Here is a 21185-nt window from a genome sequence, read left to right on the forward strand (position 1 = left end):
TTTCACTGTATGATCCACTCTGGCTTCTTCTAACAGCTCAGAATTTAAGTCATAATCACAAGGATGAAACTCTTTCATATACACACACTCTGTGCAACTGTCACTCTTTGTACAATTCTTTATATTTTTATTCTGATAAGTTATCCTCTCCTGTCCTGCTTCCACACTGGAATCTCACAGCTTCTTCTTGGGGCAAGTACTCACTATTCTTTGTCTTCTGTCTTCATCTTGCCATGTGATGTTCTTCCATAAGCATGTTTGTCCTCTATATATTTGCATGATTACAGATGGAGGAATGGATGGACAGACTCTGGAGTATGAATGCTTAATCATGACTTTATAGATGCATAGGTAGATAATCGCTTTGATCACGGGATATAATTCGAAGAAACACCGTAATCAGCACATAACCATCTGTCTTTAGTGTATTTGTATAACTTTGATGTGACACCACAAAGCATAAACGGCTAATGGCTCAGTTGTTCCAAAAGATGAGATTTTGACTGAGTGTTCCGACCTCTGTATCACTCCCTCTCTGCCATAACGAGTCTGTCACCGTGCCATAAAGACTGTTGGAACGTTTACAGGCCTGGTAAAGAAAGTAACACACCATGCCTTGCTGCCACAGACTACTCAGATAGGGAGTTTGGGACTCTAAAGCTCTCTGTACAGCCATATAGAGTTTCACACTGGAGCCAGACCACCTCGATCCTTTTCCTGCAGTAGGTTGTTCCTGCAGCCACTTGTCCTCCTAATACATTACGGAGGATACCTAGTCAAGTGTATGATGGATGATCATGTTTTCATCCATAAAGCAGAAATGCTGCATGCATTGAATAAATGTACCTAATACTGGGGTTGAAGAGACGGCGATAGAGAAGTAAAGAGCAAGAAAGAAGAGAAAGAATGTACGGTGTGGAAAGCAATTGGACATACAGACACCCTGCCCGGTCTATAGAGACAGAGGGACAATGAATCTGCCTGTTGTGTTTTATGTGACAGACATTGTTTCATCCTACACCAGATTTCCATGGCCCCGAGGAAACTCAGTGCTCAGTAATTTTTCGCAGACTGCACCACACGACTCAATATTTTTTAAAGGCAATGTCTGAAATGTCTTCACTTTAAGAGACCAGTGAATGATGGTCATCCATGCCTGTCATTTATGAGATAAGAATTACCACACACTATTTGACATGAAATCCAGAGCCAGGGCGGACACAGCATTGAGTGGAAGGAATTTTATTTATTACAATATATGTTTGCACGTTGTTCCCTTGCATGTCTCTGCTGCAGTCCCCAGCTGATCCTTTTCTGCTCTCCATCTATAGAATATGCACTCAATGTATTTTATTTACATGTATTGTTTGTCTATAAGATCTGATATTCTTTCACTGCAGCATATTGTTTTATTATCTACCGTGGGAAATATTGTGTTAGTTTTTTAAGGTATGAACTTATTTGTCAGATGATGAATGCATTTTTTATCAACCCTTGTCTTTCCTACTTTCTCCTCTGCTCATATCTGTCTCTCTGGGGTCACAACAGGGCAAGAAGGCAAGTACTTCTCACTCAGTCATTCTCTCATGCCTCCCCACTGCACCTCCATCCACATTCTCTACCTTGATCCATCACCTCATATCTGTCCAATATTGTATGTCTGGGGGGGGGTTTCAGCTACAGTATGTTCACTACTGTGTAGTGTTAAAATATTTCATATGATCATCCATATGGATATTTCTGAACTCATGTAGTCATCTCACAGCACAAATAGTTGTGCATCATTTGATAAATAGAGAACATACTTTCAAACCGTTGTGTGGAATATTCATATTCATCTTATCGGCCTAAACCAATTATGTTTGTGTTTTCAAAAGCCATGGAAACCATACAGCAGGAGAGGTTTGATGAGTTTGGTTACACCTACATTGCTCCGAGGTAAGTGATCGTGACACATATGTCCAACCCACTTTCACTCGGCAGGAACAAACAAGGGGCTGATATTTAAATTGATCAATGCTGTTCCTTTAGGGAGTACTGCAAAGAGCTGAAGTTGTCACTCAACAACACCCAGTTTCTCCTCGACTTCAGCCAGTACATTGATAGCAACACTTCAGATGCATGTGAGTCATGCATCTTTTTCACTGTTATTTCACTCTGCACATTTGCACAGCTTGTGATGTCAGTCTGCGGCACTGTTTGATGAGAGTGGAAGTTGTGTATGCGTACAATGCACGGTATGTTTTACTGTAAGTCAGAATTTCCCACTGGTGATATCACGATGATCAGTATCTGAAGGTCAGCGCATTACTTTGGTCATCAGATTACTGTGGTATAAGCAGAGTGACATCAGCCCGATCGAATGAGTTTCCTAGAAGCCTGATGTTGTCATGCTGCACAATGACTCATGGTGTTTGATTTTGTCATCATCTAATGGGTCTGCCCCCTGTGGCTTCCCATCATCATCCAGCTAATGGATCTAGGTATCCTTGATCCATTTTAACCCAAGGTCAAGCCATATCAATATGCATTAATGCCTTTCTCGTTGCTGTTGTGCAGTATGGTCTCACAATTTGTTCTTGAGTCTTAAGTCTGCAAGTTGTGCAAAGTTATGGACATGATTTAAAAGCACACTCAAGGGAAGCTGTGTTGAAACTGTGTGCTGACATTTTTGACGGCGCTTTCAAGTACTTTTCTTGACAATGGGGTTCAAACTCAATACCTTGGCATCATCTCTCTCCTAAAGCTGCAGCCGGTCCTTCACAAAGTACTTCCTTCTGTCTTACTGTCTAATAGTCACTCAGAGAAGACCTACAAAAACATGTCTCCCTGCTGGATGATATCCTGACAAGTACCATGAGATCTAATTGTTATCCCTCATTTATCCAGGGAGAAGATTTGGCAAAACACGACTGCTCTTTTTCAGACTGACTTTCACCGTCAGACTCTTAATCACTTGTCTCTTCAGTATTTTTTCTGTTAATCAGTGAACAGATCATAACGTATTCATCTTCCCTGCAAAGATTTGCAAATAATTGGCTGGCATTGCTTCCTTTGCCATATTTCCTTACTAATCACTGTTATTGTTCTGTTGTACTGTTCGCAACAGGTAAAATGTATCCTGTCTTTAATCCACAGGTAATGTGTCCATGGTGAATCGACTAATCCTGGATGCAGGTCTGACAGCTGAACTGGTTAAACTTTGGAACGAGCAGCCAGTGTGAGTGCCAAACATTTCTGCTGTTTTTGACACTATTTATCTGTACTTAACATACAAAACAATAAAAATACATTTTTCTTCTTGCATGGAAATCTGTCTTGCATGTCCACACTACTGCTCCACCCTATCATAGCTGATGATGCTTCTGTCATGCACAATCCACTGACTGAGCCACAGCTTTATTTATTTTGTCTTTACTTCGGGCGATTTAATCACGTCCAACTAGTGAAACACGATGAAAGCTAAGCACAAAATGCATATCGCACCCAACCATACTAAGTTCTGCCAAGACATGCTGTTTTCAGAACAGCATAGTTTCCTTTCATGGTATGCCCACTTGTCTGAACTAATCTGAACACACACTGCAGGGTATCTGTTTAACATTAGGACAAATAGAAAAGGGTGACTGTGGTCATAAAACAATTTGATTCATGCGTGCAGCTCAGTCTCACAGTTCACAAACACTTTTCTAATATCCGTCAGTGTGATTGGCTTTGATGTTTGATTGGCTGTTGTTTTCCATGTTCTCAGGGATGGAATAGTGGCCAGATTTGTAGCCACAGATGGAGGAATAACAAGAGTCTACCCAAGAAGGTACTCTCCCCCTCTTTCTACTCGGTTTCACTTCTAGCGTTAGTTCTGGTGTCGTGAAACAGCGCAGCAAGCTTTGCCCAAATATCTGGTGGTGTAAATGTGTGAGATGGAAATGGATACAGACTGTACTGCTCTTTAGGTTCAGCGCTTTTGGCTGCTTTACTCACCTGTTCCACTGGGTTATTTTCCAGAACATAGAGGATTAGACACTTTAAGCTGAACTCCCACAGCTTGCCAAACCAGTACAGGACATGGGTCAAATCCGCACATCCAGCAGCCAAACACAGCTCATTTTCCTCAATTACCTTGTTGCTACTTTTATCTGAACTCCATTTGGGGGATCCACTTGCTCAGGATATGATATTCCAGATGCAGAAGAATGTATATTCCTCCTGCCTATAAAACATGAATTATTATCAGTAATTGCTTTTACTGGATCATGCCCTGGACAAATATCAACTGCATCATTGGGTGTGACTTGTATTCCGATGACTAACATTTGGCTATAGATTAAAATAGAAATTGTTCAGATAGATCAAACACATTTGCTTGGTGTTTTATGGATCTAATGGTCCATATATAATATTATGTGACTATATTAATGTGTTTAGTGCTGGGGAAGAGTGGACTGAGAATGCTGAGACATATGAGTCCAGCTTCTACAAAAGGACCCTGGACAATGAAATATATATTTTCACAGCTCCATCTTTCAACCGTAAGTTTTTTCCTAAATGTTTGAATATGTGAATGTGTGCGCACTTTTATGTATGAGGATCTTCAATGTGGTTTGGCACTGAGCCTATCCTGCTCTCTGCCTTTTGGACGTCCTCGCAATCCTGCTGGCAAAGATCACACTCTCAGGCCTCTGATACCACTGCCTTTATCCTTCTCCTTTTCCCGCTGTGTCTTTCAGCGCTCATCCCCTCTCTTCCTCCCTCCTGCCCTGTATACTTCCTGTTATCTCCACTGATCTTTCTAACAGACATTAGGACAGGCAGACGTCAGTGTAATGTAGCCGCGCTTTCCCCTACACTTGACTGGATTAACACATGTACTGGCCTCACAGACTCCGCTCCACTCAAATAAATTACTAGCAGCTAAAAATCTATGGAATTTCCCACAATGGATAGCAAATATTCTCTTTTACTGTGATTCTCATTTTGAAATGTTCTCTGCCAACATCATTTTAAACATGATTTAGGTGAAATTGCTATAATTATCTCTTGTGTGTCCCTTCTCAGTTGCAGCAGAGAGTAGGGAGCCTGTTGCTGAGTCAGGTATTCTAGTGAGCAAAGCAGTGGACCTCACGATTGACGAAGTCACGCTCAAACCAGCTGGTCAGTCTTGCTAATCCCAGATAGATTGCTTCTTGTGATGCAACATAAATACAAAGACTCAATAGCTGGACATCTGCATGTTTTGTGATTTTCTCTGTAGTGGTGGGAGTGAAACTTAATGTCTCCTTCTGGATGAGCATTTTCATGAATGCTACACTGAAGCTGAATGTAAGTCGTGTTAATAAGTTGTATTTGTATTTTTTACACTATCTTTGACACATTTATCTATTTGGTGTACGATAGTCATTATGTTGTCTGGCTAACGTTTTTATCTTTTTAGTGCAAGGATGAGATTTGTGGCTGTCTGAGGAATGACAAGGTACAGCGATGCAGTTTATTGAATCAAATCTGAGAATGTCTTGTTTAATGTCTTGTCTAAGACATGGCTGTGCAGACGGCCTTGATTAGAAATGTAACGTTACCTTACAGGAGAAAAAACATTACGATTATAAATTGCCTGCAATATAATGATGTAGTCAAGCTTGATTTGTATCTCTTTTTAAAATACTAAAAGATGATTTTTACATTTTCCAGACTTTAACCACTTTTTTATTGCATTTTTAAACTACAGCATGTAGACTGTGTCATCCTGGATGATGGGGGATTTCTTCTCATGTCCAACCAAGATGAGTATATCACACTGGTGAGTTACCGGCAACCACTTTCTTCACCTTATCACAACCGTATCATGTATGCTTTACTAATCTGCTTTATCAACAATAAAACATCTGCTGTGACATAGTCAGATAGGTTGAAATCAAAGACTTTGCCAGCATTCATATTTCTTACTTTTCTCTACCTTTCTTCATACCTAGCTCCTCTTTGTCAGGGATCCATCAATCTCATATAGAGGTCAAATAAAGGGCCTGTGACTCATCTAAGTAAGGAGAATGTTCTGTTAGCTGCGAGCTGTTTGAAAGCTCCAGTAGGACAGCAGTACATCCATGTCTCCAGTGACGTAAAGCACTATCCACTGGAGGAGGATCAAAGGGGAGGTTCTGATGGATTTTAGTCAGGCATGAAAGCTGTAGTGAAGTGCGTCCCCTGTGTATGCAAGAAGTCAGCTCTGCTGTGTTAACTCCACTCTTTCAGGCTGCTGTGCCCCTGTGTTGTCAGTGGTCGGACATTCAGTAGGTCTGGAAACTTTGCATGTCAGTCAAGGCAGGACATCTGCTGTCTTTGATCCTTTTACCATCCAAATGTCTGGCATACAGTTTATGGTCATCCAGCATTGGAATAAGCAGCCTCCTGTCATCTTGTGATACATTTTGGTGTCCGTTGGGAACACGCAGACGTTTTTTGTTCGTTTGTGCCGTTGTCGGAACAACGGTTACATATTGTCACCATAGTTCTATGATCAGTTATGGCCAGAGTCCTTTGATCAGGAATATATAAACACAACCATCATCCACCAGGTGTTAGCTTCTTGTGACACTACAGTGACCTGTTCTCACTGCAATCATAGGATTATAAATATGCAACCTTCATTCAACGTTAACATAACATGAATAAATGTAACAGGTGACACTGGAGGTCACCTACCCACACTACTTGAGTAGAGGGTGAAAGGGGAAGAGTGACAGGTTGACAGCTGTCTGATTATATGTGAATATATGACTGAGACTATAAAGCCCCATCAGAGGAGATAGTTCACAGCTGTATGTTTTGTTTGTACAAGCAGAGTCTTACACCATCTTTATTGACTGTTTTTTTGTGTGTGTGTGTGTGTGTGTGTGTGTGTGTGTGTGTGCGCATGTGAACTGTTCTAGATAGGTCAGTTCTTTGGCGAGGTGGATCCTGTGCTGATGATCAACCTGGTCAACACCTCCTTGTACTCGTTCAACAAGACCTATGACTACCAATCTGTCTGTGACCCAGAGAAAGACAGCAAGGCTGCAGCAGGACCCCGCTCCGTCTATGTGGTTAGAAACGCATTCCCACAAGCTGTCAGATTGCAGCCACTCTCTCTCTCATGTATTACATTGACACATTTATAATAAATTAGTGTTTATTCTACAATCTGGTAAGGAAAACTGTTGATACAAAACTACATTGATTCTTAATTCCTGTAGTTTAAAATAGTGTGATTGTGTATTACATTTGTTTTCTTTTTATATTTCTAGGTTCGAAATAGTAATATAATAACGGACAAATGAAAGAAATCATCATTCACGACTGAATTTCTTTTTTTTGTCTTTCCCATCCCTCGCCGCTTTATTTTGGAATTTGTTATGCATGACTTTCTTTTGCTGTCTCTTTCCAGCCTACCATTGCAGACATGCTCAGTATTGGCTGGTGGGCCTCCAGTGCTGCCTGGTGAGTGTACAGGTTGTGTATTTGTGTTTGTTTTTTCTTTTCCTCCAATGTTTATGTATGTTGGCATGTGCGTTTTAGAGCTGGAGTTCATTTGTACTAGGGTAGGAGTTGTATGAGAGTTGGCTTGTATGTTATTGAGGAATGAACCTGGCTGGGTCAGTGTAGGACAAGAGCAGTTACACAACATCATACTGCATCGCTGTCTGTATGACTGTCCAACTGCAAAACAACCAGCTGTTAAAGAAGAATGACTGATACTCAGCCTCAAACAGATGTGTGGCTGTTGTTAAAAGTGTATTGCTGTTGTTCAATATAAATAAGTTAAAGATGGTATATTGACTCATTTATGTGACTCTTTTTTTCTAGGTCGATACTCCAGCAGCTCTTCTTTGGTCTCATGTTCCCCAACCTTCTAGAGGCAGGTGAGCAGCAAAAGCTGTGATTGTGTCAAATGTAACCATCGGCGTTTGATCGATTTTATTCCCACCACTCTCACTAATCTTTTCCAGCGTTGTTCTCTGTTAAACCTGTCTCTTATTTCCAGCGGAGTCAGCAGATGATGACATACCAGATGCCATGTTTAAGGAAAGCTGCATCACAGAGCAGACTCAGTACTTCTTTGACAATGATAACAGTTCCTACTCAGGTCTCCTGGACTGTGGAAACTGTTCCAGGTATGTGGCTGTTTTGTCATATGTGTACAAACCTGCATGTGCTCCCTTTTCAGTGACTCTGTCCACTCGCACTGTAAATGGGTTGCGTCATTCATGATTTTTCACCTATGACTCTATCTTCTTCCTGGACATCCTTCTGTTTAATGGTCTGCAGGGATGGGTCCAGAATAGTGTTAGTTTCCTGGCCTCTTTCTGTTTTCCAGCCGTGATTTCAGGCAGCTGTTTTCAGAGGAGTTCTGATCAGACGCACATCACCTTGATCTGTCAGTGACCGGAATTGCAGAGGGAAGCACAAAAGCTCTTTTATCTGTTTTTCTTCCTTTACTCTCTGGCTATACTTCAAACTCACTAATACACACATTCACAGACCACTGCACATCCACTTTGCTCTAACCTCCCCTTGTGTCAGTATGAGCTGTCGGAGGGGGTTAAATATGGCTGTAATTACTGGATGTTATGAGTCCCACGTGTCTGGTGCTTTATCCCCCAATGTTAACGACTGTAGACACAGAAACTTTCAGTACTACCATAAAAAGCCAATCCCCAGAGGACAGAAGACATATGAATGTGCATATATGTGCACATCTGCACAAATACCTGTGTGTATGCAATATATACTGTAAACTATATATGCTAATTCAATATGTTGTAGATCATTTGTAGTGTAAGCACCAGTATGTTTATGTTGCCATGTGTGCTTTCTAGGATGTATCGTGCTGAGAAGCTGCCAAACACCAACCTAGTGTTCCTGATCACCGATGCCAAGGCAACATGTTTGTCGTGTGACCCCAGGCCGCTACGGCAGGCTGAACAACCCTGTATCCTTTCACTCAGCTCGTAAAAATCGAACATCCTTTTTACTTTCCACCCCTCCATCCATCCCCCTGATGACAGGGGAGGCTTTAAACCCTCAATACAAGGACACACACCTAAGGAGTTTGCAGTATGTCCCCCCTGAATGTTCACGGGTGAACAGTAAACCAGATGCACGGCATATGAAAGCCTGTCTCACCTTACTCCCAGGATTTTACGTTTTAATTTATCTGTGCTGCCATCATGACGAAATAAGGTTAGGAGCAAGAGTGTTTGTGTGCATGTACAATATGAGTGTGTATGTGTATATATACAGTATATATATACTGCTGCTTCCTACTAACAGTCCAGATGTCGTCTTCAGATGTCACCACCATGGGGTCAACTAGGGCCACCAGTTGCCAATAAGGACGCCACGCAATACATACAAACACTGGCACTTAAATCAAACACACATGCTGCTATAGTACACTTTATGTATATATATAGATATATATTATATATATATCTATATATATATATATGAGTTTTAGGATCAGTTGACTGATCCTCACGGTTCGGCTCGTATCACGGATCAGACTCACGGATCAGCACAAAAGAAAAAATGGAGCAAATATAACTTTTAGAGATCCCTGGTCACGTAATTGATGATCATTGATGATCCATATTGGCAGATACAGATCCCTTTGTTATTTGATTATACAGCTGGTCTACAAGGCTCCTGACTAATTGTTTTGCAATTGTCCAAAAGATCATTTCAACTGCTCTGAAGTCAGTGTAAACCATCAAACATTTCAAATGTTGTACTTTTAGTTATAGTCATTTATAGTGTGTTTTTCTTCATAAAAACACATAATTCAAATGTTTAGGCAAAACAAATAATTTGTATAGATTCATTAGTAGTTGTAATGATGTATTATAAGCTGCTAGAGGTTGTGTAAACAATACAAATATAATATTATATATCTATAATTATTTCAAGAACTGCCTTTCTGTGTTATTTTATTTTAATGTCTCTTAAATGTCAATAGGAGATCAGCAAATATCTAGAAAAATAAATCAGGGTATCTCCAACCAAGGCTGATGAGTTGAAACTACATACGGCATTTTAGCAGGCAAATTAAGAGTCAGAACATCAATTAATAGTTGCTCTTCAAATTGTTAAATGTGCGCTGCTGATGGTAAATTGCTTTTTCCTGAGTGTCTGTTCAGCTGAAGGTCCAGATCCATGCGAGCTGGCTCAGAATCCCAGATACCGCAAAGGGCCGGACGTATGTTTCGACAACAATGAAGACGTAAGACACAACCACACATGGACCTGCGTGCAGAGAACATTGCTGGAAACAGCTCTATTAATGAGGCTTCACAGTTGGCCTCTGTCACTTCTGTCTGGTTTTCATCAGCATTCTGCAGAGATTCAAAAGCACTACTTAATTTTTCCCTCTAATCCATGCTTGATATATTCATTTAGTTCATTTGTTTTATTTATCCTTTTATATATATTTTTTGTTTCAGGATTTTGTATGCAATTGTCACTCAATTGTTTTATTCAACGTGCTTTTTATGATCTTTTCTGTCATCATATATCATTCTTTTTTTTTTTTATGATTCTGCATTCCAATGGCTGCTGCTCTTGTCTGGTAGGATAAGCCCTTGTGCCCAATCTGCAGAGGTTCTACATTGAGCCCCACACCTCTCTTGTTGTTTCTGGTGCTGAGTGCAGGGTCAGTGTCCTTACACAGCTTCATGCAGACTTATTAACCACCACGAGTTTTAGGGCTAACACCTGCTGGTCGGTTGGTCGATTGGTTTGTCGATATACTCTTTTCCGACCAAACGAATGCATATTTTTGTGGGTTGATTATTACGGATTGGCTCTCAGAATGCGGCGGTAATTAAAAAGCCCTGACCCGTGCATCACTTGTTGATAGGCTTTGAATTTGAACATGTCAGAATTGTTCTACTTTCGGAAATCATATGAATATGGGCAGGTGCATGCTGGTCGGCTTTTAGTCTGTTATCATTTAGGATTAAGTATAAAATAATTAGGTTAAAAATAATTTGACATGCTCCAAATTGCTTTTAATTTCTAGTTATAATTCACTTAGGCTACCAGGTAGAGTGCACGGTGTACTGTGGCCGATTTGGTTAATCTAGACATAACACGCAATCCCATCCCCCCCCATCGACCAATCGATTGGTTGAAGTGTTGGTAGAATTTCAATCAACCAAAATTGTCTTTCCTGGGCCTTCGCAATGTGCTGGGCAAGGTCAAATCAGGTACTACAATGGTTGGCTTGAGAAGGAAATAGCCCACAAGAATTAAGTAAATAACACACTGTGGTAAAAAAAACTGATGGTATTTAATTCTTAGTTTCATGCCTCTCTCTCTAACAGAATGCCTATCTTTCTTTGGCATCTTGTTTTTTTTTACCCGAACAGGTGTAAAACAGGTTGAATCTTGGCAGCAAAAAGTGTTGAATCAATTTGATATAATAGCATCGTACCAGCACAATTCAATTATATTAGCACAAAACTATGTATAAATATATTCGTAGCCATCATTTTTTTATTTAGCATTGCCAAATGCTTTGTCGACCAAATATGAAAGCACATTTGGATGTATTTTGTAGTCTTTTAGGGTTTCAGAGAATGCAATGTAATAGTCAGACCTGAGACAGTAGCAAATGCCCTTATTTAGATTCCCTTGAGGAGATTGAATGAAAGTTCATGTATTGTACCGTTTGAGGTAAATCTGTAAAACAAAGGAGCAAGGTGGATAACTTGTGTGAGATCATTGCTTTGCCACCCAACTTTCAACAGTTTATAAGATGTCTAAATATTTGGAAAAGGTTTTTCCCATATCTTTGTGGACTGAGCCTTTCATTGTCTTCTAAAGGCGTAGATCACACACATAATGTGCCACTAATTCATGTGCCTGCGTGTTTATATTGTGAAGAATCTGTACTGGGAAGCAAAGGGAAGGGGAGGAATGGCTGAGGAAGTCAATGAACAGAGTAAAAGTAGGCAAGCATCCCTTTTCCTTTCTCTATCTGTCCCTTTACTTTTGGCTCAGCTCCTCATAGGAAGACAGTTTGTGTCGAGGCCACTCGTCACTGGAGTAAACAGAGGAAGCTCCACGTGGCGGTCCTGCCCTTTGAATACAGAAGACTCCCACCTCTTTCTCCTAGGCCTTCGGCATGCACGGATATCCTGAATACTCCCATCAAATACAAAAATGCCACAAACTGTCATAGGCAGGGGCATGCACATACATGCACATACACACACGTGCACATAAAGCAGAATGAGGTCCGCAACGTCTCTAGAACTCCGGCAGAGCATTTAAATGAGAAGTTAATTTGAGGAAATACACTTGTTTGCTTTCTTGCTGGGAGATAGATGAGAGGATCGATACCTCACTGGTTGCTATAAAGCTACCGCCGGCAGCCAGTTAGCTCAGAAGAGAGATATCGGTCTTTTCATCAAACGATCAGAGTGAATAAGCATGACTCCTAAAATGTTGAACTCTGCATTTAATATGACAGGTAGACTTAGGAATATGATCGAGTGCAACACAGTAGGATATAACATGATAGAGATCCATAGGATTAGATACAGTACAATCATGAACTGTTCATTGTTGTCAGTAGCAAAAGTAGTGGTGATGTTGGTAGTTTTAGTGGAGCTACTGGATGTAGGAGAAGACGCTGTATCTAATTGATTGACAACTGATTTGTCCAACAGGAAGATGATTCTGACTGTGGAGGAGGGACCTGCCTAAGCCTGTGTCTTTGGCCGATGCTTGGGCTCCAACTACTGCTGCTGTGGCTCATCACATCTTTACAGAACTCATGACCCCTACACACACACTCATACACTCACACACCGATCACCTCATCCCATAAGAGGCCAGAAGACACTTCAGTTATGCCATCCAGGATGTTTGCCGAATATTTGCAAAAAGACATTTTGTTTTCTGACGACAGTATCAGCATTTCCATTTTGCAATGCCAAAGGGTCCGCATTCATTTCATTTTCAATTCAATCCGCATTCAATTCATTTTCAAAAATAGAGACACGTTTACAGTGCTCAGCTGCCCTCATTTCCACGAAGTACTCCTTAATACCCTCCTATGGTGCAAGAGTAAGAGCTAACCAAACCCTTTAATTCTGCCTCATTTGTTTCTCTGATTTATTTAGCAGAGGTTGAAGAGTCCCACTATGCCAACGAAATATCATTCAAAGACTGTATGTTCACTGACGGCGTTGATTTGTGTAGTTGTCGATATTGTTTGTTGCTTATTATACTTACGTATGAATCATAATGCTGCAATGATTTATTATTTTTGGCAACCAGCGCAACTATGAAGATTATCCCTTTTGGTTTGAGTGTTTTTTAAATGTACTGTACCTATTTATTTTGTTTTTTTGGACTCAAAAACTAGCATTTTGTGACTAGTTAGGTGTTGTATTGTAGCAGCATGTGCTCAGTACAGAGCTAAAGACAACACCAGTACTCTGACACCAAAGCTCCACACAGAACCAAGGGCCGCAAACACACACAGACCTACTACAGAGAATCTTCAGGCTAGTTTATTTTAAGAGACTCCGCGGACGTGGGTGTGCATCAGTTACATGGAAGTTACAATGTTAGCTAAATAGATAGATACAGTAGAAAGCTCGCTGAAAAGTAAGTGAGATCATGTGAATTACAATATGTTAGCATATTACAATTTCAATCTGATGCATCAGATTCCCAGTGCCTACGTAGTACCTCAAACAGTCTGTTATCTGAATGAAGCGGTGGACCAGAGTTGTATTCTTGCCATGTGTGCTTCTTTGACCAGGCTTGCTGCAGTATAGCAAAGAAGGTAGCCCTTGCAGTAATATGTTGTGAAATGGGCAAAATCTGCTGCAGTTATTCTAATTTATGTGGCCCAGGCAGCAGTAGAAACAACCAAAATTTTAATTATGGGAGAATATAATTTCCCTCCATGGTCCAAACAAACCTAAACCAGACTTGAGCTTTTTTTTTCCCAACACCTCTCTTTATTAGTCCTGTTTCTGTTCCCTTTCTGGATCACCAGACTCAGGAGCCAAGATGACTTGTGAATGAGATCAGCATATCAAAATGACTGTTTCATTGTTTTCTTTTCCTTGCTGTTCTCCTTATGCTTGTTTCCTCTTTGTTTTGCTCTATAAGTGCTGTGGAGCAGACGCTGACAGCTCAGTGTCGTAATGCTGCAATGTCATGGGATGAGCTTGTTCTGTGTTTGAACGCTGTCTATGCCTATGATCAGCATCAGGGCCTGTTGGAGAGAACTTTGAGAATACACTACTACCCGTGGTAATTTTGCATTGCCTTACATTACCATGAGTCATAAAGGTCACACTTTAGTGTTTGTTTTCCTTTTTTAGTGATTTAAACAAAAGTTGAGTTCTCTCCACCTCGCCTTCGTGGTGACCTTGTTGAGTGTTCAGGTTATGCCTGTCTATCAAAGTCGCGTGTTGACTTGTGTTTTAACCCGGGGGTCCCGTGTCTATGTGCAGGCATGTGCGTGTCCCTCCGATATCTGATTGTGCTTTATTACTGCACATGAATTACTCTTTTGTGGAACTTGATTAGCCTGAGTAAATTTTGTATACATTTGTACACTACTACTATTTACTGTATAAAAGAGAAAATGAAAGAAAAGAAAAAGTGTTTATAATATGGTGTTGATTATTGTGCAAATATATATTCACAATAAAAGTGTTGTATTGTTATGACCTGAGGTGCTCATTTTTATTGTCACATCTGGCCACTTGATTTGGCTCCCCTTGGATCAGAACAAACACGTCATACTTACAGTTTGTGTATGAAGTACATGTTGGCGATTACTACTTTGTCACAAAGCCTTGTACATTTTGATTATCTCTTCACTGAGTAATAATACAAAATAATTTGGGAAATTAGGATTAAATAGTTCTTTGACACCAGGCTGAAATCAGTGTTTCACTACCCTCTGTGGTTGAAAGTTACTAGTCTTTTACATCTGACCACTCATAGCATCACTGTCGGCTGGGATTTGTGGTTTGGTGTGTTCAGAAATGTGCTCTGTTACATGTGTAACTATGCGTGACAAACAGGTTACACTTCTACATCGCTGCAGGAAGGTGAGAAGTTAAACCAATGACTGTACGCAAAAGCTCCCTCCAAATGAAGAGCCTAGCTATGATGACACAGCATGGCAGTGTGCTCTCACTGAGGTCATTATTCTGTTTTTTCAATTATGTGATGCCTCTGGCAACATTATTGACACAGACAGTTCAGCAGCAGTATGCCAGCCACTAACGTCGGAGTAGTTGTGCATTACGAGCACTTTACTTTATGGTAGTTGTGTTTATCTGATGGAAATCTAAGAATCAATACAGCCACGGTTTTGGGTGGAGAATAAAAAGACGTTTGTTTTTCTTGTTGATGTGTCAGACTGGGAGGTCTTCGTATGTGTGTTGTATAGCGATATGGAGAAGGGAGGTTGTAACAGGATACTCTTGTAAATGGGGACAAGGTCGTACCCTTTAACATGCCTGACTTAAGAAGTTACAGACGCCGGAAAAGCAGGGACAAGTTCTACATCTCTTTTCAATTCATAATTTGGAATTCTTCATAAGCTAAAAAAACAACGTGTGTATTTGTGACAACTTACCAACTTCGTTGCTGACATAAAGGAACTAAAGTGGCTTAACTGAGTCAATTCAGCACATGCAACAGCATCCCTCTTTTTCTCTTTTCTATTCTGTCATCTTATCTTTCTTTTGGTGGTTGACAGTCAAATGTGACCAGAGTCATGGTAAGAGAGCGAGAGGGAATGAAATGCAATAAAGCTTGCAGGCCATAATCACACATGGGTTGATGGTTATGGCATATGTCTTAGACCGCAGGCCAAACACAAAACAAGTCCATATTTTTACCATGGTATTTAAACTGTATGTTTGGAAAGAAAATACAGTTGAACATTAAAATAATTACCTTATCTGTCTGTTAAACATTTTATTTTCTGGTTTAACTTTGGCCTTCCACACTTGCAAGAAAGGAAATATGTGCACATGTAAATTCAAAGATGATTACAATGGACGTTTTTGATTACACCTTTCTTTTTGCATCCAAAGGAATGTTTTAGATAACTTGGTTAAATTAAGGATTTGTTTAAAACTTGTGTGATAGTAAAACTCCATTCTGAGTTGTTCTTTCCAAATAATATGTTGATGCAGTTGTCAAACAGAACAATGATTCACACAATAGAGGCAGATCATTTGAGTGACAGCTATTTTCTTCTTTTGTTTTAACCCCATTACCAAATACTGTACCCTTTTTCAAGCATTTCAAGCTTTTTATCCTGCCAATCAGCCTTTCTATTTACCTACTCGCCAACTACTATGTTCCTACAGAACACCATTAGAGTTAGGTTCCTCAAGACTGTACATTTCATCTAATCTAAAGCCTTCAAAGCAGGAACTGTATGACTCATTGGTGGTTAAGTAAAAGTCAGAGTGTCTTTTTGAGTTTGTTCCACTAATTGCAGGAAGTGACACATGAGATTAATGCTGCATCAACAAAATGACCCGTGACTGCATCTCAAAGGATCCGCACGTCATTAGTGAACCCCTCTAAAGTTCATTTGATAGTAATATAGCATCCATTTGCGTAGAGTTTTACCAGTAAATGCTATTTTTGGAACTTTGATTGTATCATTAGTCCTATATTTAGCCCCAACACTCTCAGCAGCCTCTGGGTCATGACACCCCGAGGGCAATCAACCCAAGTCAGAATAAACTTCTGGTAATTTACTTTAGCTGCAGGATTTTTAATTGACAACATTTGTTTTTTTTCTAATACTGAAAAAGTGTACACTTCCTGTAAGCAGCAACATAGAGGTCACGGTTTTTCCATCACCATATAACACAGCTGGGCAAGGGCATCAGGGTCACGAAGGTTCTGTATCCCTGTAAAAAAGCTAAACCAATTCCTTACTGTGCAGCGAAGTCTTACACAGTATTGTCAGTGACTGCTTCCTGACTCACTACTGTTTGTGTTCCTGTATGAGCGACACTACTTCTACCCAGACTTGGATCAAACAGTATTTGTAGATAAATCGATATGTTTTTGCCAACCATTAAGGAACTCTAAATGCATTTTTTTTTTGTCGCAAAAGGAAAATACAGAACCCGTCAAATAAATTCTTAATCAGAGAAAAAGATCCTAAATAGGCCTCAGATATTTTCCGGTGATTGTTAAATTTTTTGGCACCTGTTCTTCCAAAGCCCTACTCAATCTGGCAACAACATAAGCCAACGAAAACCTTAAAATATATTTGCAAAATGGGGGGAGAGAGAAAGATTTGTGTTTGACAAACTGAGGGTTGGAAAGAACACCAAACACACACTTGGCATGGATTATCAGGAAATGCCACAGGCCTTTCCAAGCCCATAGACATGACCACACACTTGTCTGTTCTCAATACCTTGGTTTTTCTCTCTCCTCTTCTCTCAGAGTGTAAGCATGCTGTGCGTGAGTCTGAGTGTGTGTGCTCAGTGTGATTGACAGGCGTAACACTGGAAAACTCTGTCCAGGTGAACAGTCTCAACGGGACACATTCCTTTCCAGCCCAGATTGGGGATGATTTGTGGATTTTCTCTGTTTAGAGTGGGGCCTAACATACATTAACTGGTAACATGAGGTGTTAGATTTGTGGGGGGCATGCACATTTACCAAGGTTAAAGAGTATATGTCATTCTCTTCATGGGATCAGGCATTTTGTTGAGTCTCTTTCTTCATACTTTTTTTGTGAATATGTGAGTACTAGCAGTGCTATGGAGTAAAGTTCTTACAACTGAGTCTCTGTTTTGTTTGTATTGTGCAGACATGAGGATGCATATGCAACAATTGTTTATGTCACATTCAATACAATACAAACCCATAGAGTCAGAATTAGACCTGACACCCTCATCTGATGAAAATAATGTAAAAAAGCGGATATTTTCACCACGGACATTGTTAAAGCTACTACTAGGTACTTTGATTTGTATGTTGATTTTGGCGGTCCCTGTGGACTAAAGCGGGAGTGTTTCAGGGCACCAGACTCCCTTTAAAAAATATCTTATTTCAGCAGGGTCTAACAGTCTGCCCGGCTTAGTCCTGGTTCTGGATCTCACGTGGCAATTCCATCCCTACAGCAGGCCCAGCAATATGGCTTGGGCCTCCAGCAGTGTGCTGTCGGTGTTGGCTCGCTGCAGGGACCGGCAGAGCAGCGAGGCGAAGCTCTGCTCCTGGCCGGAGGATGAGCCGCTACTGCCTTTGACCTGCAGGGCTGTCGGCGGCCCTGCTGGAATCTGAGCTGCAGGAGTTTCTGGTGAAACTGCATCCATATTTTGTTCCTCATACAAACTTCAATAAACAAGTTTAAAGGGGTGAATAGATTGTGACCACTCATAGCACCATGTGTGTGTATCATTTGCAAACGCTATCCGCCTCGTCTCAAGGTGGAATTCACAAAAGATATTGTGCTAAGATATTACAGCGCAAATACGCCCATAAAGTTTTGTAACTAAGTGAAATGTGCCCTTTTTGCGGGGGAAAGGGAAGAAATAATTAGTTTATTCTTTTATAAAATAACCATATTTTTCATTAATAATTAATAATTTTGGTATCATCTATTTAAAAAAATGACATTTACAGTTACCACTAACTCTGTGAAGATGCTAATAATGTTGTAACTGCTTGTGGCTATAAGTGCTGCTCTTGTGAATTGGACTGTTATTGCATGAGATCAAATTGCATAGAAAGGGGCAAATGTGCAAACCCTATCACCTCATTTACACAGGCTAGTGCACAGGAGCAACAAGACTTGCAGCACAGTTATGGGTGCATTTCACCCTTTGCAGGTTGTTAGAGAATTACACAGTTTCTTTTTGTCTTATTTGTGCAGGTTTAGCCGCCGCAAAAGACGCACTATTCTTTGTGAAACAGCCCCTTACGGTCTACAGCCATGAGAGAGGACACGTGAGGCTGTACTTTTTAGTTTTACTTGTTTTGTTAGCATCCTTAACATGCTAGCATTTGTCAAGTACTAAACACAACATAGGCTGAGAAGGCGGAGAAAAAAAGTTCACCACTGTTTTGTGCCATATACACTGGAATCTTTGCTGTGCCCCCTCCTACTGGTACAACTTTTGCAACAGGCTCCTTAAGACCCCACAGAACATGTCTGTGTGTTTTCATGCTTCAAGTTACCTGCATGCGTGTCTGGCGATTCACTCAGGTGGGCTCTGAAGACCCAGGCTGCACGCTGTCCCGCTTGACCTATAGGCTATATGTTCACCATCAACATGTTAATTACACGTATGAGGTCTGACACACAGACACATGTGGGATGAAATGTACCTGCTGCCCCAGAGCAGCTTTTTCCCCTCTGTTCTTTCATTTTACCGACCACCCTCCCTCCCCTGTGTCTCTCCAGTGAGTCATTGGGGGTTGGGGGAGGGGGGTGGGGGGGTTAATTAGCAGTAAGCAGAAGACAAGACAAGCTGACTGTTAGCAGATGTGTAAGAAATGAGGAAACACAGGTTTAGGCTCTATTTTAGGATATGCACTCCCCTTCCCCTTCGGGCAGTGTTTGGTTTCCTATCTTGGCTGCAATTTGTGCCCTTGTGTAGAATTTGTGTTTCAAGTGTTTCACTTAAGCCAGATTTCCAGATTTTAGATAGTCTATTTGTGTGCAAGTGAAATGTTTAAACACGTTACTGTATTGAACACCTTCGGTGGGTAAACTGGCTTTTATGGAGCAAAATTCTGATTAAATTTCAAGCTCTAATGAAATCAGGAGAGCATTGATTCTACTATAAACCACTGTATGCAGGACGATGGTTTGACAAATAAACATTTGTATCTGAAACAAGACAATAGTACAAAATAGTCCTTCCTTTACAGTATAGCTTGTGTATTTAAACATGACCCATTTGTGTGTGTTTTCCAGTTTGTTTCAGTGTTGTGCACGTTTGAGTGACTGACAAATACTGTCAAAGGGGCCAGCACAATGGAGTGTGTGTGGGATGTTGATGTGTTTGCGCGACACACTTCATGTGTACCATGCTAAAGGATGTGTGTCATTTAAACAGTCATGGCTTGTGTGGATATACAAACTCACCAGGCCATTTTGTTGATGAATTGTTCCAAGGTTCTGTCTCAAACGTTCACGTCAACACCCATAAACACAGGAGGAGGTACAGACAAAGGGCTGAATAAGGACTCTGCGAACTGGACTCTTGAGTTGAAATGGTTAGTGTGTCTTAAGACTGATATGGCTCAACATAAGAATTATCTTGTGAATTTGAAAAGCTGCTATCTCAAGGGGAAACTGACTGCAGACACAATCATTCCTGTAAGTTTTACTTGCAAAAGGTTAATTTGTGGGAAGCAAAATCACTTTTGCCCCCCCCCCACCCCACAAAAAGAAAAGACACATGTGCAGACATGAAAACGTTGTTAAATTTTGAATGATTCAGCATGTCATGACTCATTAGTAGGACTTTGCTTTCTACTTTCTTTGTAAACACAGAGCAATTTTCAGCATGTCAGTGACAATGACAAAAGCAGTTGTTCTCTGTTAGAGAGTGAAGACAAATCAATGACATATTGAGTGTTTTACTGTATATCTGTTGAAGTCATCTGATCATCTTTAATAAAGCTATTTTTGGGGAGTTGGTGTTGGTGACTCGGTCTGCTAGTGTGCATTATGATGAACTGATGTGTTAAACTCCAGTTTTGCATTTCGATCTGCTGGGCACTCTCTTTTCTTTCTTCCTCGTGATCTGAAAGAGTCAAATGAAAATGTGACTTGAAGGCAGACCACAGGGCTGAATGGGGGGAAAGAAGGTCTGGTTTTACACACATTTTGCCCAAGAAGCTATATTTTGCAACTGTTGTGGACAGAGTGCATGTGCGTAGTTTATTTGTGTTACTCGTAACTGTCAGCAGATCTTAATTACGAGCAGTGACTACAATCGCATGCACTGACAACAGGAAGTGTGTGTTTGTTTAAAGGAGGATCTCTTGACAGAGTATCTGTGTTTATAGCATCTAGGCCCACCACTGTCATCACTAACCCCAACACGCACACACACACACACACACACACACACACCCACACACACACACACACACACACAACCCATAAATGTCTTTAGTTT

At 40.6% G+C, this 21185-nt stretch overlaps 1 protein-coding gene across 1 annotated transcript in view; it reads left to right on the top strand.

Moving 5' to 3' along the window:
- LOC306698083 (voltage-dependent calcium channel subunit alpha-2/delta-1) overlaps positions 1-12812 on the top strand; it is a gene marked incomplete at both ends in the record, with an annotated part of 52436 nt that extends 39624 nt beyond the window's left edge. The window contains 16 exons of the mRNA XM_079162249.1: positions 1878-1938; positions 2032-2123; positions 3139-3220; positions 3752-3814; positions 4426-4529; positions 5062-5151; positions 5252-5319; positions 5432-5470; positions 5723-5794; positions 6921-7073; positions 7415-7467; positions 7834-7889; positions 8012-8141; positions 8847-8959; positions 10167-10249; positions 12702-12812. Of these exons, the coding sequence (XP_079018375.1) occupies positions 1878-1938; positions 2032-2123; positions 3139-3220; positions 3752-3814; positions 4426-4529; positions 5062-5151; positions 5252-5319; positions 5432-5470; positions 5723-5794; positions 6921-7073; positions 7415-7467; positions 7834-7889; positions 8012-8141; positions 8847-8959; positions 10167-10249; positions 12702-12812 (1370 nt within the window). The remainder of the gene's footprint in view (positions 1-1877; positions 1939-2031; positions 2124-3138; positions 3221-3751; positions 3815-4425; positions 4530-5061; positions 5152-5251; positions 5320-5431; positions 5471-5722; positions 5795-6920; positions 7074-7414; positions 7468-7833; positions 7890-8011; positions 8142-8846; positions 8960-10166; positions 10250-12701) is intronic.
- Between the last annotated feature and the right edge of the window lie 8373 nt (positions 12813-21185).

Source organism: Pholis gunnellus, assembly GCF_910591455.1.
Source record: "Pholis gunnellus genome assembly, chromosome: 7".
In the NCBI taxonomy this organism is placed as follows: Eukaryota; Metazoa; Chordata; class Actinopteri; order Perciformes; family Pholidae; genus Pholis; species Pholis gunnellus.